Source organism: Aptenodytes forsteri, unplaced genomic scaffold, assembly GCF_000699145.1.
Source record: "Aptenodytes forsteri isolate BGI_AS27 unplaced genomic scaffold, ASM69914v1 Scaffold146, whole genome shotgun sequence".
NCBI classification, from domain to species: domain Eukaryota; kingdom Metazoa; phylum Chordata; class Aves; order Sphenisciformes; family Spheniscidae; genus Aptenodytes; species Aptenodytes forsteri.
The window spans coordinates 7,101,188-7,118,894 of NW_008795128.1; the positions used below are offsets into that span (position 1 = coordinate 7,101,188).

At 39.1% G+C, this 17,707-nt stretch overlaps 1 protein-coding gene across 1 annotated transcript in view; it reads left to right on the forward strand.

Annotated features, from left to right (window-relative positions):
- Window positions 1–17,707, forward strand: part of STARD9 (StAR related lipid transfer domain containing 9) — a 109,170-nt gene that overhangs the window by 34,624 nt on the left and 56,839 nt on the right. Inside the window, exons 4-7 of the mRNA XM_009277570.1 lie at window positions 9,766–9,882; window positions 11,989–12,021; window positions 12,107–12,168; window positions 12,904–13,016. Coding sequence (XP_009275845.1) covers window positions 9,766–9,882; window positions 11,989–12,021; window positions 12,107–12,168; window positions 12,904–13,016 — 325 coding nt within the window. The remainder of the gene's footprint in view (window positions 1–9,765; window positions 9,883–11,988; window positions 12,022–12,106; window positions 12,169–12,903; window positions 13,017–17,707) is intronic.

Here is a 17,707-nt window from a genome sequence, read left to right on the forward strand (position 1 = left end):
GAACAGGCTGCCCAGGGAAGTGGTGGAGTCCCCATCCCTGGAGGTATTTAAAAGACGTGTAGATGAGGCACTTAGGGACATGGTTTAGTGGGCATGGTGGTGTTGGGTTGACGGTTGGACTCGATGATCTTAGAGGTCTTTTCCAACCTCAATGATTCTATGATTCTATGATTCTATTCTATTAGAATTGACTAAAAATATCCTGTTGATGCTCACAGGTAATACATAGTGACCAAATTAAAAAAGCTGGTGTGCAAATCAGAGGAGAAAAAGGAAAGCAGCATAAATTGATGGGAAGCAGGCACATTTATCCCACACAGAAGCGTTCCCTTCGGCATGATTGCCAATGGTAGATTTGACCTTGTGATTCCAGACTTAAGGTGCTGGACTTGAGATACATAAACTGTTAAGAGTGACTTTTTTTTGTCTTTAAAACAACTTTGAATGAGAATAGAATCCTAAAATGATTTTAAAACTTTTTTAATTTGAAAAATTAATTTATTTGAAGAGGGAGGCAAGGAATTTAACTTTTTGTAATTAAATAGTCTACCACCTAATAGACACTTAAAGGCATTTGTCAGGGCTGTTAATACCAACCCCAGGCTTATGGAGCATTTGATTTGAGTCTGTTATTCTTTACTAGAACAGTAGTTTTCCTTGCGTGATGTGGAATTTTGTAAGACTACAAGATTTTGCTCTGGAGGTTTGTTGAAACAGCTTAGCTGAAAAGAAATGATGCTAATTGAGGGAGAGGGAAAGACAGAAAGAGGAGAAAGACGTTGAGCAAGTCACCGGTACTCCACTGCACTGGCTATGCATTTAGGAAATCATTTCTCTGCTTCAGAAAGATGGTGTAACAGTTCAAGCCGTTGATGATCACAAGGTCCTTCAGCACTGCTGGGCCAGGATCTTCCAAGTTTCCCGCATTAACTGTTGCAGCTTGCACTTGTACTGCCCAAGGCTCTGAACTTTGCCTGAGTAGCAATTGCGTATCTGATGTGCCCAAGTGCAATTTATATTTCAGTCTGGTAGTATAACTGAAGAGGATTAAAAAAGTTTGTGTTTAAAGGGTATAAGCATATGAATTGTACAAATGGTTTCAAAAAATCATCAAGAAAACAGGTAAGATCAAACTGAATATAATTATATTTTTAACTGAATGATAGTAGAAGTAGCCTCCTTGGCGCATAAATCTGTAAACCTTAAATTGTTTTTAAAAAACACAATTCAGTTAAAATGGTCTGGTTTTCTAGTATGGACAAGGGCAAATTACTAATACTGTAATTTTCAGAAATTAAGTTCTGTGATTCTTTGTCTGAGTTAGGACTGAGTCATAAAACTTAGATTGCTGCTTAAGAGTTTCTAAGCCTTGTGCCTTATTTGTCTGAGAGGACTGAGTCATAAAACTTAGATTGCTGCTTGAGTTGGTAAGCCTTGTGCCTTAATATATAAGTCTTCTTTTTTTATACGTTCCACTATGGTTTCTTAAGGGCAGGATTCCTGTTGAAATCTTTCTATAAGCATATACATACAGTTACACAACTGTACAACTTCTTATGTAAGATTTCACAGTGAGCAGCTTAACTTACCTGTTCTGCAAATATTTAGACTCTCTGAAGTATTTCTTATGGAGCATTGAAATAGGTTTTGAAATGTTTAAGTGATCTGTTATACTTGAAACAGATGATTCTTATCTAATATAAACCAGTTTCAACCCCAAATATGTTCATATTGCAACAACTTGGACAGCATTTTGGTATGCCTGAGCTGCGCGATTAGGACATTTTGGCTACATTTTAAACCAAACCTTTTCCTTTCTCTCATCTGTGCTGAAAGTCCTGTAATGAGGACTAACTTGTACAATTCAGGATTTGTTAGATTTGAGCTGGAACCTGGCCACTTTGTAGTGAGCATGCCAGCAAAGTACCTTGAATGATAACAGTTGTCTTAATGCCCTCTCATAACTTCAGAAAGGCATGTTTTTTCTACTATTAGGACAGTTGACAGATAATAAATTAGGATGTTTCACAGATCACCATGGGATGTGGACCAGATACAGCTGGGCAAGTGCAGGAACATGGCGTAGCAAAGCCAGTTAAGGCTTTGTTGAAAGAAGTATTCTTGCATGGAACAAACCAAACAGTGCCAATCACGTAGAGCAGCCATGCAGGGAAGACATAGTCGTCTTGGCCAAATGGCGTGTTCTCTGCAGGAAGCCATAGCCAACTTGTGTTCATTGAAAAACCTTATCTTCCTGAAGTTTCATTTCAAAAGTGAGACTTGGAAGAATCCCAGAAGGATACTTTTTTTTCCTTTTTTTCTTTTCCTCATGATCAACAAAAACCATTATTGGATTCATTATATCATGAAATATGTTAGTACATATGTCCAGAATGATTAATTATAGTACTTTTTGTATAGTCTGCGGCTGTTGATGCTGATGGGTATTTGGACTAATGTCTCTGATATTAGCATAGAAAAAGCTTTGATTTCAATTACACTCCTTTATTTTTAAACAAGCCATAAATTCATTGCTGTGCTTCACTTCTCCATTTTTTTTTTCTGCAGTACACTAAAACAAAGAAGCTTTTCTGACTAAATTGGGACTATATTTAATAAAATGAATTGTAATTTATCTTCACAAAAGGAAAGAAGGTAATTTACCAGAAAGAATAAACACAAAACAGTACAAATCAGCTTTTAGTAGGATTTCAGTAAATAATTTTTAAAATTCTCATTCATTATCATCATAAGGTTATGGCATTGTTTCCAGAGTTACCCAATTTTGTTTGTAACAATACGTCTTCTCTCAAGGCCCAATTCAAAAAGGACTGATTCGAAACATTTGAATTGAAGCGTCTAAGTAGCTGTTTGTATTTAATAGAGAGTAAATGTAACAAAGCTTTGCTTAACTGGGACTTCAGTGTCAGATGTTCTTCTTTCAGACAGTCCAATGTATATGGAGACAGAGCAAGCACAATAATTTGCACAGTTAGAACATCCAGAGCAATTTAAGCCAAGATCGCAAGGAATTTTATGAACACTAGTGAAAACATCCCACAATTTTCTATTAATGGATAGCATTATTCCTACTTTATCTGTAGGAAAATTGAACAATTAAAATGTTAAATGAGTTGCACAATGTCATACAAAAGTTTCAACAACAGAGCTAGAAGTAAAATGCAGTTATTCTAAAATTCCAGCTTCAATGTCCAGATGACATTGCTAGTGTTGCTATCCTGAAGGCTTGCCACTTTGTGAAGATTTTGTTTTCTGATACTTAGATCAATTAATAACTCTCAAAGATCCATTATGAGCCTTCAGAAAGAAAAACAGCTCTTAACGAGGAAACTAGCATAGAATCAAGATACTTCTCTAGCCTGCATTTATCCCTGTTGTAAGAGGTTCTACCATGTGAAGTACAGGTTTCTAAACTGACGTGGAGTATGCAAGCTGGTTTTAGGCCACTTCTGTGTACAATGAGCCATGCAAAATTCCTGAATTTATTTAGTGTTGATACTCTGAAGGGAAGTGGTCACAGGCTCGCCTTGCTCCTATTACTTCAACATAACGCATCCTGTCATTTCTTAGTCCTTTTCTTTATACTACTTGACTCCAATCCCATTCAGTTTGCCCCAAAATCTTACCCTCTGGATGCCAGATCTACAAACATCTGCCTTTCACACTTGTCCCTGTTCTTTGTCCTCCGTATCAGCCCAACCCAATGGTTTCCTGTGCTTTGGCTTCCAAACTCAATCTTTTTCCCACTGATTTGTTTTTCCCAGTGGATACTAGTCCCACCTTTCCTCCCTTAACTCTGTCCAGTTTGACTCCATCACCCTCTTCTTATTCAGAGCCTCTTATCGGTCCCACGCTCTTCTCATTCCTTCCTTTCAGTATTACTGGTTCTCAGTGGTTGTTATTTTATCCAGCTGTTCCCCAGTCTTCTATCAGTCTTCAGATCTGTCTCTTGTCATCTTGAATTAAGATCAGATTCTTTCCTCCTCCTTATGTTCACATTCCTAGCTACTGAAAATCATCGAGCCACTCACACAGGAGGAACTTTCTCTTTCTTCTGCTCTGAATTTAAGTGTCCTGTCTTAGAGATGTCCTGGCCCATGGCAGTCCGGTTTGGACTCTGGGTGAAAGTCCTCACCTTGTGAGCTGGAGCATGTTCAGAGCAAGCAGAATCTACAGGAAAATTAGCTGGTGAAATCTTAGTCTCTACTGAATTGGTAGTAACTGAAATCTCTTATCCTGATTTTCTGAAGAAATACAATTTTACAGTGGCTGTCTGGTTTTGGCCCATGTTTCCCAATAATTCTTGAACAAACTGGCTAGGCTGAACTAAATTTGAAGGAGGGGTAGCAGTCTCTGATATTAGGTTCCTACAAGTTTTGTGTGCCAACCAGGTAGGGAAGAGATCCTAATGGTGCCTCTACTGAGGGAAAGTTGTGTTCACTGGAGAATTCACATGGGAGCACAATGCTAAGAGGAAGGCCTTAGGCAAACAGGTTAGGTGGCTCAAGAATTATGTTATGATCATTTTGCTTTGCAGTCTTGGAGGATTCTGATATCTAAGTGAATAGTAAGCAGCAAAGTGGAAAAGCTGGGAGTGCAGAGAGGAGGGAATTTCTGGAAGTTGGGGTGCAGGGGGCAGGCAGAGTGGGCAGGAGGAAGACAATGACTGTTTAGTAGCACAAAAGACATTTGGAAGAGGGTGCCATTCTTCCATCTTTTAAAAGGCTGTATGACATGCAGTTCATGACACAGATTTAAATTACAGGGAATTTCTTTGTGGCCTGCCAGAGCTGAGAATCAGCTGGTACTTGGTGCAAGGCTTGTATGCATCTCCACTAGTAGCTGGCAGCTGCTGGAGCAGTTGGCAGTGTCCCATGTTCTGACTGGTCAGTCATATCCTCCTCCCCAAAGCAGTACACCTTGTGTCCCAGCTCTGGATCAAGGACAGCTGAGAGTGGATGTGAAGATACACAAGAGGATCGCAGGAAGCAGTGGAGGAGTGGTGGGTGCTGAAGTATCTGCGAGAGAATTGCAGGAGACACGAGGGTGGGGATTACATATAAAGCCAGTAGTTGCAGTTTGGTGTAACTGGTGAGTCTTTATTGGCCTGCATGCTCATTTGAGTTGTGAGCTCTTGGCTTGTCCTGGGTCAGTGTTATAGATTTACTGTAAACATTGGTTTACAACAAACAAAAGTAAAATAAATTAGTTAAACAGATTTCTGAACTCATGAGACTGATCTATGGGCTGTACAATGTCAAGGAACTTGACTTATATCCTGTGCTGATTGATGACTCCTGCCAAGAATTGGCTACAGTGATTTGCATTGCTGCTGTTAATGCTCAGATGCTTTCCCAAATATCTTTATTGAAGAAAAACGGGTTAATCTGTTATATGATGTTGTAAATATGGTGCTGACCTCCTTCTTCACTGAGACTAGAGGGAGTGCATCAGCATTACTGAAAGGAGAAACTTCAGAATCATCATGTTTAGCATGTAGCTTGCTCTATGTTTATCACCGTGCTCTAAAGCAGTGGCATGCTTATGGTCAAATGTGGTGTGCTGTTCAGCTCTGGCTGTTACCCGTGGCTGCCTCTTTAGTTAGAAGATTGACATGACTATCGCTGAGTCACTGGAACAAACAGTGACTCTCAGTTCAGAAGCAGAAACTATGCTGGGACAGTATAGGGATGCATTGCATACTGTCTACATGTGGCCAAATGCAATCGGGTTACTAAAACAAAAACAGTAAATCAGGAGCAATGGAAGACTCGGAACATGTCGTAAAAGTGATCGCAGGGCCAATTTCTGCAGACCTTCTTCATGTAAGAAACCCCATTGCAGTCAGACCCACTGAATCCCACTGATCAAGTAAAATAAAAGCAACAGGGCTAATTGCACAGTTTCATAGATTTATTCAATTATTATTTTTAAGTGGGGCTCCCATAGATGAAGGGATATAAAAACAGATGTTGAAACACTGCTACAAGCAACATCCAAGAAAACCCAACCCCCAGCCTAATCCTTGTAGTTACATTTTCCCACAACTGGGAAAGGAAGTCTCATGGACAAAGTGCTGCCTGTGATCTTATTTTATACTTTCCAGTATGTACTAGATTTATAAGGAACAATTTTCTCTCAGTTCTGGTTGTGGAATTGGGAAACATTTGTGTCTGAAGTGGGTAACAGAAGCACCACTTCTGTAACGGCTCTGAGAGAGGTTTCTAGTGGTAACCCCATTCTGCTGCTGGAAGGAAGAAACTTTCTTTTCCCCTTTACCATATCAAATGCAACTTTTCCTCCTTGCCTACAAAGTTCAGAAACTGCTTTGTAATTGTTGTTCTGTTTTTTCATTTTTCTTTTGCCTGGCACTTAGAACGTATAGCTTTCTTAGCTGTCTTCCAATTTTTTGCCTAGTCCTTTTTTAAGTCCCCTTTGATGCTAATGCTCAGGCTATTAAAATCCTGGGGGTAAACTTCCCTCTTCTCCTCTTCTCTTAAACTATGCACTTTCCTTCCATAGTGTCACCTTAAAATTGACATTTCTAAGTGTTTCTCAGTAGCTTTCTTCTCTACCATTCATTTCTTAAGCTCCTTCTCTGTCTTTTTGTGCACTTCTGGGTTTTTTATACAGATTCTAAACCTCTGTGATGGCAAATAATGTGTATCCATGCCTTTATTTGTACTGATATTTGTAAAAGTCGTGTGATAATTTTTTTAAATTTGGGCATGTTTGTTTATTAGGTCAAAGTGGTAGATTGGCCTCTTCAGCATAACTTTTAACCATCGTGCTAATATGTCAGTTATTTGTTCACTCATTCATCAACTACACGCTATAGATTTATTTTGCTAAAAGTATTACTTTTTTTTTCCTTCCTGTCCATAAAAGTTGACCTTCTTATGGCACATTGTCCTTGGTGAGGAATTACTAGCCAGATGTGCTGCAAGTGAATTACTAGTTCTCAGTGTGTATTCTGGACTTTTGGCTTTGGTCTAATTGTTCAAGACCATAGATAAGTTGTTTCCAATAATAAACTTGTTACAGTTAAGGGATGTATAAGGCTACTGCCTCCCGTGGACTCCAGGACCTGGGGGATTCCTCTTGCCCAGCCCCTGGAGGCCAGCCCTGTGTGCCTGGACACCTGAAGGTCTCTCCATCCCACACTGACGGACAGGGCAACTGCTTTCCCCTTTGCAATTTCAACCAATAATGAGTCTCAGCGTGTATGCCAAAAACACAAATACTGACAAGGACAGAGGGTGCAGGACACTGATGCAGCTGCCTACACAGATGGTCCCAGAAGGCACTGCCTTCAACAACACCCACATATAACACTGCCAGCACACACATGAAACAAGCATAGAAAGCCATGTCCCCTTCTTCCTATCCAGCTGATCAGGATTGAAGTTTAATAGTGAAAACACACACACCTTTGCTCTCCAAGTCTGGAGAGCAGATCCCTCAGATACAAACATGGGCCTTCTGCCTATCTAATAACTTTGCCTGGACCCTGAGCCCTCTTAACTACTCTACATGTCTTCTACTTGCCTGATAGCCCAGCTTGCTGCTCACTAGCAAATGTGCGTATGCTCAGAAGCACCTCTGCCCTGAATCCCTTGACTATCAGCACGAGCTCTACTCCCATTTAATATTCCTGCCTGGACTCTGGGCCTCCTGCTCACCAGCTTGTCCAGTTTGAAATCTGCTAGCAAATTACACACCCCCACCCTGATGCATCTCAGCACTCCAGCCCCCTCTCCGCCCCTGACCTTCCATGCCAGTAGCTGGCACGCAGGCCCTGTGGGCAGCGCTTCCCTGCTCCAGGTGCTGATGCCGAGACCCTCATTTGCTTCACCTCAGCCACCCCAGTAGCTGGCACCTGGAATACAGGCCCTGGGACCCATGGTCCCCTCTCCAGCTGCTGACAGAGACCCTCGCACTGCTCCAATCCCCCTAGTAGCTGGGACGTAGACCCTGTGACACATAGTCCCGCTCTAGTTGCTGGCACTTAGACTCCTACTTGCTCCAGTTGCTGGCACCATAGATGTGGGTGACATATTACCTAAGGTTGACTTCAGTTGCTGACCTGAATTTACTCCCCCAGTCTCCCTGGTAGCTGGCATGAAGTCCAGGTTGGCCCTCTCCAAAGCTATGCTTCAGTTTCTTAATGGCCTGTCCAGTAGTGACTGGAAAGTTTGTCACTGTCTCTGTTATCCCTTGTCTATTACATTTGTGTCCATGTGTTTTGTTTATGACTTTCACTGTTACTCTTTGAATGGAAAAGTCCCTCTCCAACTATGCTTCAGTTTCTTAATGGCCTGTCCAGTAGTGACTGGAAAGTTTGTCACTGTCTCTGTTATCCCTTGTCTATTACATTTGTGTCCATGTGTTTTGTTTATGACTTTCACTGTTACTCTTTGAATGGAAAAGTTCCTTGATCTGATAATCCTAATGAGGTAGATGCTCTGACATGCTTACGAATGCTCTGACATACCCTTACGAATACGGGCAGGGGTAGCTAAATTCTGCCAAATGAGAATACTATTGATTCTTCAGCTAGAAATTAGCATCTTGTCTCAGTTTGAGTTGAAGTATGATCTGAAAACCAAAGTCTTAGGAGAGGATTTTTAATCTCTTTTCTGGGCAGTTTAGGTAAAGTGGTGATATCTATGAAATATGTTTTACTATTGATTTTTATATCAGGTTTAGTACATTTATCTGTCCGTTGGAGATGCAAATGACCTGGCAGTGGATGAGGTTTCACAGCAGTGAAACACTGAAATCGCATGCATCTCTATATATACTAGCTAGTTTTCTGTGTGAATGGCAAAACCATTAATACTTGTAACATTTCTTTTGAAAGGCCAAAGCTGTGCTGAGGGGTTGGCAGCATGCCTACCGGAACCTTTTGATCCATTATGCATTTCCTAGCAAACCTTACCAGGTGTCCTTTCAGCTGGTCTATGGCAAGGCTTTGATGTGCTGAGAACATAGTCACAATGTGGGGCAGCTGTGTCTCCAAAAAAGGAACAGGGAAAGCACAAGGAATGTTCAGATCTTGCTGTATGGGTAGCCTGGCTGTGATGGTCCAACTTTTGCAGCCACAGTGGGACCAGTGCAAGCTTTGGAAGCCCCTAGAGGCTGACACTGATTTGGTGGTAACAGTTCCTGGCTCTGTGTTACGATGAGCAGAAGGCGATATATCACTGTGTGTGTGGTATGAACAGAAAAGAAAGCATTTAGTCTTTGGTGGTGTCACTTACTGATCAGAGGGGTCAGATATAAGTATCGCTTGAATGAGGTCTGCTTGCAGGCTATGGGTTAGACTTTGCTTTGCTTTTGACCTGTAGTTCTGATGCCTAATGCTTATCTTAATGTCATTGCGTCAAAGAGCCTTGATCATGCCTTTCTGTCTTTATGCTGAGGACTGTAAAAACTTGGGATGGGTGAGATCCTCAAGAATTCATACAATCCAAGTATAAAATAAGAGGTAGCAGGCAGGGAAGCACCATTAAACACTACTGCTCGGTGTCAGCACTGTGCTTGGCATACCAGCATCTGGAGGAAGATCTAACAAGTGAATGCTGGACGCTTATCATTGTGTCTGATAAATCAAAAAGACAAATACTGTGAAGATCCTTGTTCCCATGGAGTTATTAAAGCTGCAAGATCCACAAGTAATGCAGAGTGTTTATAGGGAGGCATACTATTCATGGACTGTTTTGTTTCTTTTGGTCTTTACAGGTGTTCCAGGATCTTGGCACTTCTGTGTTGTCAGGTGCATTTAGAGGATACAACATCTGCCTCTTTGCATATGGACAGACAGGTTCAGGAAAAACTTACACAATGATGGGAACACCTGTGAGTTACACCATTCATTTTACACTTAGGGTTGAGGGCAGAATGTCCAGCAGAAACATCGCTTTATTTTTAAACTGTGATTATGGTGCTTGTTGAGCAGAATGCTTATGTATGTTTTATTTGGTATTTACATATATAAATGAGAGTTAAGCCTTTATATTTAGGCAAATAGTATAGCATCAGCTAAAAATACTAGAAAATATGGTGTAGTTTAAATATTTATTTTAGATAACCTTCATCTTACTATGTATGAATTTTATTGCCATGTTAGAGGACAAAAAAAAAAATCTATACCCCTGAATAGTTCTGTTTTTTAGAAACGTATAGCTGGAGATAATAGAAAGTATTCATTGTCATAGAATTTTTTGGCAGTCTGAGCTATGCTGAAATTAAATTACTTTCACAAATAAAACTGGATACAATTCACAGGAATACTTTTGTAACAGGCTTCATTATCTACTTGAGACATTTGTCTGTTGCAGAAGTTATCCTTTGGCCTGTGGAAACTAACACTTGCTTCACTTCCAGTTTTGAAATCTATTTGAATGGTGTTTGCAGAAGCTGTTACATTTTAAGATTCATGTCTACCAGGAACCACTTAAAGTGCATTTTAATCTTGGTACTCAGATTGATGGAGTCAGTTGAGGATTTCCAGTGTTCTGCTGCAACACAAGGCAATTTGATCTCTATCCATAAATACTCTTGTCTGTTGGTGAAACATGCCCCTAAAAAAGAAAAATTTTATTTAACAATTTGCGTGAGTGGATCACTATTTCCTACACTCATGGGATTCAATTTTTAAGGTGAAATAAGGGTAAAATTTGTTCAAACCCTGAAGATAAGAAAAAGACTGTTCTGGCATGGTTTGTGCTTTTGACAAGAGTTTGGATTTTTAAAATTTTATTTTCCCCATAGACATCAGCAATAGGATTTTGTTAAATCATGATCTGTTTCTCCATTCATTTTATTCTAAATCCAGCTTAACTCCATAAAAGCCTGAAGAATTGTTAAAATTGGGGTTAATGGCTGACAAACTAGGGTATTTGTATTACATTATTTTGAAAATATCTTAGCAATTCAGAATGGCCACATCTTGAAATTATCATTATTTTTTTCCAAGGAAATTTCTAGCTGTAGTGTTTCTAAGAGATGTCTGGCTTACAAAGTGATTTCTTTCTCCAATGGAATCATGCTTTGATCTGATCTTTAATAACATGTATTCACTGTGAAACAGTGTTCAAAACTAGGAAGGAACAAGTGTGTGGTATAAACTGAACTTTTGTCCACAGTGGTCCACTTGATGAACCTGGAATTTCTCCCCCCAACACCATTTCAAGTGTGCCTTCTAAAAGCCTTTCATGCTATTCAGCAAGCAGATTCCAGCTAAGCCTGAGAGTCTTTCTCAGGATGTGTTGGCACTGCGATCACTAAAGTGTGAGCACTCATGTCAGAAGAACAGTTCATCACATAAAAACACACCATTACTTCAGTGCCATGTAGACTGTTTGGGCAAAGTTTAAATTGGCTAGTTTGGGTACTGTTAGCAGCCCATATCCTGTTCTTTCTGAGAGACCAGATTTATAAATCTAGAACATAAAGCTGTTCCAAGCTCTGTGATGCCATAGCATAAGAAATAAAAATAGAAAAACCAAAATATTCATGACCAATCAAAGTAGTTTCAGTGTTGAACTGGCTTCATCTAGACTGCAACACCTCTGACATAGGCATGTCCAGTATCTTTACATCAAACAGCTCTTGGATTTAACCCAAGCCTCTAAACTTCTCATCGATACTGTATAAGTTGCTCTAAAATGACTTTTGCTATAAATAGCATTTGCACTGAAGCTAAGACAGCTGACATTACACAGCACATGAGTCCCTGCAGTGTTTCATGTGCAAGATGCTTCAGATGGAGTAGTAGAGCATTGCCATGCTGTTCTGAACTACACTCCAGAGTGGTTTGTGTTGTAATCTACCATACAGTCATTACTTTAATGCTGCACTATGATTTTGTCCTTTTCTTATAACTTGGCTCTTATTTTAAAAAGTTTTGCAAGAGTGATAGCAAGTATATGGTTTAATATTTTTTTTGTTTATTATTTGAAGGCATCCATTGGGCTGACACCTCGTATATGTGAGGTACTTACTTTTTATTTCACTTGCATTTGCATGGTTAGATTTTCTTGATGGATTTAAAATTTACATAAACTTCTGGTTTGTGCAGGGCCTCTTTTCAAGGCAGGATGATTACTCAGACCAGGCAGCATCTTGCAGAGTAAAGGTCAGGTAAGTGTCTCATTGTTTTAGGCAATGCTATGAATGCTTTCAACAACATATTCCTGTAATCAAACAAAGCAAAGACTAGTTTATTTTGTTTCTGTTTTCTCAGATGATGATAATTTTGGAACAAGGAGGAGAACACAGAGGAAGGATGAGAAAGTGTTGGTTTTAGTTTTCTATCTCAGTATAGTTCTTTGGATGCTGTCTGTTCACTTTTGTATAGGCAGCTGAAATAGTGCATTAAAAATTTACTTCCTGTTTGTTTAACTCTTAAATTTGAGCCATAATCCTACATTTGATTCTTAATCATTGTTCCCATTGATCTAATGAAGTATTATGTTTGGAAATTTTGGAATTTGAACTCACTAGTGTTAAAAAAGCATGTTTTATGAATTTTTAAATAAAATACTGAATGCCTCTTGCTTCTTGGGTATTTGCTACTATGAGTTCTTTCTACGTGCACTGCGTGGGAAGAGACAGTAACAGAGATAATGAAAATGAATTCATTAACTTTATCATGAAAGATCTATGTAAGATTCAGGTAGTTACATTGTCTAAATATATGCTTTCTCTCTTTTTTTTTTAATCATGTGCATTTAAAAATCTTTTTTTTTTTTTTTTTTTTGCTCTTCAGTTTTCTTGAAATCTATAATGTAGTTACATTCTAAATATATGCTTTCTCTCTTTTTTTTTTAATCATGTGCATTTAAAAATCTTTTTTTTTTTTTTTTTGCTCTTCAGTTTTCTTGAAATCTATAATGAGCGTGTCCGAGATTTGTTAAAACAATCAGACCGAAAGAAACCGTACACACTTCGAGTCCGAGAACACCCTGAAACAGGACCATATGTTCAAGGTGAGAGCAGGCTTCACAACTAGCATCAGAATTTCAAGTAAATGTGTATCAAGTCTGTATGTATCTTTGCATATGTTCCTGGCGCGATCCTAACTGCTTCTACTCTTCAAGAGTTACTTTCCTCAGATATTTTGCTTGTTAATATGAACACATGTAATATACTGAAAGCTTTGCCTCTGTTATCTGACTGGCTGGATATCCTGCACTTTTCTGTTTCCCTTTCCAAGCATAGGTTGTGTGTGAGCCATAGTGTTTTGCTTTCTTTTGTTTTAAAGAAATCTTAACTTGATCAAGAAATCCACAAACATCAGCTCTAAATGGGTTGTACAGGCCAGCCTAAGGTCCCTCCATGCCTGTTTCAGCCCCTGGCAGCAGTATATTTACAAAATAATAATAATAAAAGAAGTAGATAAACTCAACTGTTTGTTGTTGCAGGCCAGGCCATGAGAAGCAATTAAAATCTGTATTACCCAGGTGAGAACCCAATAAGCTTCATTTTCCTTCATTAAAGTGAAAAAGCACAGGATGGGTAATGTAGGTGCATTATACGATTAAAAACACACACTTTTTAATTCACGCTTGCAACAGCAGCGCCTCTGGTGGCTTTGTGTTTTCTAATGAATCATAGCTTTCAAATCAGGTGACAAAGAACAGATGAAAAAACCCCCCACATGTATTTTTTCAGTTTCAGTTGTCTGTCTTATTTTAGTTCTTATCTTCTTTCTCATTGGTTTTTGTACTTCCAGTTCATTTCCACTTTTGATTGGAGCCTTCACTTCAGGGTCTTAGATAGCTTTAAATTGGAGTTTGGCCATTGTTACTTTGTAAATTGATTAGCTCCCTCAAAGGGAGGCATGTCCCTCAAAATCAGGGCACCAGTGCAAAATCATATAGAGTAGCTTTACAGTGGAGATCAGAAGGAAGAGCCTTCTCCAAACTGATGCAAGTTTCAAAAATTAGTGAGTTTGTTTAGAAAGTAAATGTGTATGTTTCCTTTTCAGTGTGCCTTGTATCTAGTGGGCAGAATTCCAAAGTTGCCTCTGGTATCACTGACTCTGCAACTGCTTGGCTGGCCACCAAATGGGTAGTAACACCTGGGAGGTATGCATTTAGTATGCAAAATGCATGCCACACCGAATTTTATTGGTCCTGTCACATCAGATCAAATACTGATTTGTTCTGGCTTTTAAATAGAGTTCTTGTCTCTGTTTTGTAAATTCCTTCTGTTCTCCTTGGTTCACTTTTCTCCCTCTCTTTTTCTTTATCACGGCATTACACGTCAGATTGTTATCCCCACTTCAGAGATTAGGCCAAGATGCGTCAACAGATAGGGTGACTTGACCTTAAGATTCAATGGAGCCTGGAATTCCCAGCTCTCATTCCCCGGGCACCTGCAGTATCAGTCACAGTACATCTAACAACCGATGGCTGTTACCAATTCCTCCTCACAAAATTTGAAATAAGCACTTGAGAAGTGTTTAACTTGCATGGTCCTATACACAAGGGACTATCTGGCATTCTGGTTATTTCAGCTGTGCTTTCCCAGCACATCAGCATCCTGTTTAAGGAGAGTTGGAAAATAGATGAATTAATGGTCTCATTAGTATGGCAAACTTACCATTCTTTGAAAAGCAGATTCATAGACATTTGGCCTTTATTGAGGTCTTTCCAAGATTCTCTTTCTACCTGCTTGTTATCGGAGAACTTCATTGTTGGTGGAGTACAGATACTAATTATTTTCTTTTAGCAGCTGCTCATTCACCACACAAGAAAAGGTCTTTAAACTGCTTCCTTCCTTGGCAATTTCCATCCCTTTTCTCAGGCCTTATATCTCCAGTGATTCCTTGGCTGCATATAATGGAGTTTCCTTGTTTTAAAAGAAAATGAAGTTATAACTTCTGCCAATGGGCTGGCTCGCCTTTTGTCACTATTTCATCTTCATCTGGAACCTTCCAGGCCAAATTTGTCACTTCTTTTCCCATTCTGTTTTTGGGGTTTTTTTAATTTAATTTTACCCCTTTTGAACAAGGATTTTATACTTAGACACAACTAAAAATTTTAAGTTGAACAATTTTATGTTAGAGTTCTGAAATATCCCATAAAAGTTCCCAATTGATTAGATTTTGTAAAATAAGAGGAAAGGATAACGGAAAAAGGTTAACCTAAATAATATTTGCCAGCTTTGGCCACATTTGTAAATCCAGTATCAATACTTTATTTTAGAAGATTCTCTCCCTCTGTATCTTATGACAGCCTCCAAAAATCATTGTGTTAATGCCTGTAAGAAAAAATTTAATTTTAATGATAAATGTGATTCGCATTTTTACAAAAACTGATCACGTGCATGAAAAATGAAGTAATTTCTCTGCTGAAGGCATCATGGGGTGTAATTAGATGCTGTTGTGACAGCATGTGAACAGAAGTTATTTCAGGCTGATGAGTCAGTGACTTAGGACAACAGTCAGATGACACAGTTCTTTTTTTAGATATGTGTATATGAGTATGTATTAATAAATAAATATGCTTATGTACAGTTTACGCAATTAAGAACTGTAACAGTTTACTTGAGACAATCCTGACATCTTTTGGGGAGAGGGACTAATAAAGAAGGTCCTTTTGGAACTGCACTCATTAGCTCACATCAAAAATAAGCAGCAGTGAGAAAGTCCAGAGGTCTTTTGAATGCACGTGAGAAGTACAGTCAGCTTGATTTTAATAACATCTAATTCAAGAAAATGAAGTGGTTCACAACACTGGCACAAAATGCCCTTCTCAACTGCAGTAATATATTGCTGCAATCAACAACTGCCGATCGCTGTAATGAGGGCCTTCTACGTGCTGAAATAGTCTTTGGCAGTTTTATATGTAGTCTCTCTGTGCAGGATCAGAGTGCAAGAATATTGTTTCCAATAGCTAGATAGCTGAGATCAGAATTATCAGCATGCTTACTAGAAGGGGAGCTTGTTTTGTATTCCCCTTCCAGGCAATTTGCTGTATGGGAGAAAAATGGTGAACATCAGCAAAGCTCAGAAATTTTCCATTATTTCCCGTAGATCCAGTAGGTCAAGGACCAGCATCTGTATTTGCATCATACTTCTTGCAAACCACTAGCAATTTTAAGGTTTGCTGACTTTGATCAGGAGCTCCCCGGTGTACTGTTTGTTTTTCAGTTGTGTGGTTGGTGTCAATGGTATCCAGAGTACAGTTAGCACTGGATGAAGAACAGACAGAGAGGAAAATCAGAAAATTTAACCCCTTTAAGGATGCTTAGACACTCTGGGCAATGCATTTTCCATTTGCAAGTCCAGTCAGGAAGTCCCAGCTCTGAACACTAAGTATTTTGAATAGTTTCCAGCCCATCATTTTTCCACGTAAAGGCTGTGAGATTGTAGCGTTTAAAATGCTGAAAGTGTTTCACTGCTTTGGGTTGGAATCGTTTCAACCTTCTCCCTCACAGATGGTTGAACTGTTAAGGAATCGGCCTCTCTTAAATCAGGAAATGATGCAATCTATTTTGTTACTCTGAGACAGATTTCTGGGGAGATCCTTTCTAACTCCAAGGCATATTTCTAGACGAGCAAGTGTTTTTGAACTTTCTATGGGACTTGAAAATGACCTTCCTTTCTCTAGCAGCCAACAGAACACTCTGTCATTTCTTTTCAAACAACATTTACAATATTTCATTTACCTTATTGAAAAACTAAATGTTTTGAACTCCATGCTAGGTTCACTGTTCCAGTACTTACGGAAATGTAGGTAGGTAAGAATTTCTTCCGTGTCTCCATTTTATAACCTAATTTTTATTCAGTTAAATAAGACCCTGAAAAAGGGTCTGGGAAAACAATATATGATAGTTTCCATATTCTGAGCTTTGAAGATCCCAGTGCTGTTGGAAAAATAATGGGCCTCTTTCTCAAATGGAAAATGTGATGACTTCTGGAATTAATGTATTGTAAAGGGACACTAGAGAGCAGAAGAAATGCTTTTGTTTGAAAATTAGCCTATACTTTGTGTGTGTGCATGAGTGTGCATGCATGCACACTACAGTTAGGGGTTTTTTTAAAGTGTGGGTGATCCAAATTTTTTTTTTCTTTATATGTATCAGTTGTTAAGGGACTAAAATAAATTCTCGTCTTTGGCTTAGATTTTGCTTTCATTTAAAGTTAAGCAAGCTGTTATCATATAAGGATAGACTCTCTCTAACAATGTCAGAAGTACTTATTTCAGTCTTGTTTGAATTTTATATTCATCTTGACTTACATTCTAGCAGTAGATAAATTATTTGATCCAAATAAATCACATTTTTCAGTACTCTGCCTTCATCCACACTTTTGTGGCCTGCAATAAAAAAAACAAACCTAAATCAGTGCAGGGGGAGGAAGTAGCCCTAGATTCCAGCTCTGAGATAAAACATTCTGCAAAGGAGTGTTTTACTAGGTATTGTATGACGAAGACTTGCTTCACAACTCAGGTGGTTTTTTAGGAGTCACTGCAGTACAACTGATAACTAATCACCATTATAAAATGCAAACAAGGCATATTAAACTGGATTTATGTGAAATACAAGCCCGTTGAGGTTACTTTTGTGTGTCTGCTGGAATTTGCATTTTGCAAGGGGCTGGCAGTGCCGCTGCAGCACAGCAGCACAGCAGCACACTGCCCTCCACCGGGGCCCTGCTAGTCACAACCAC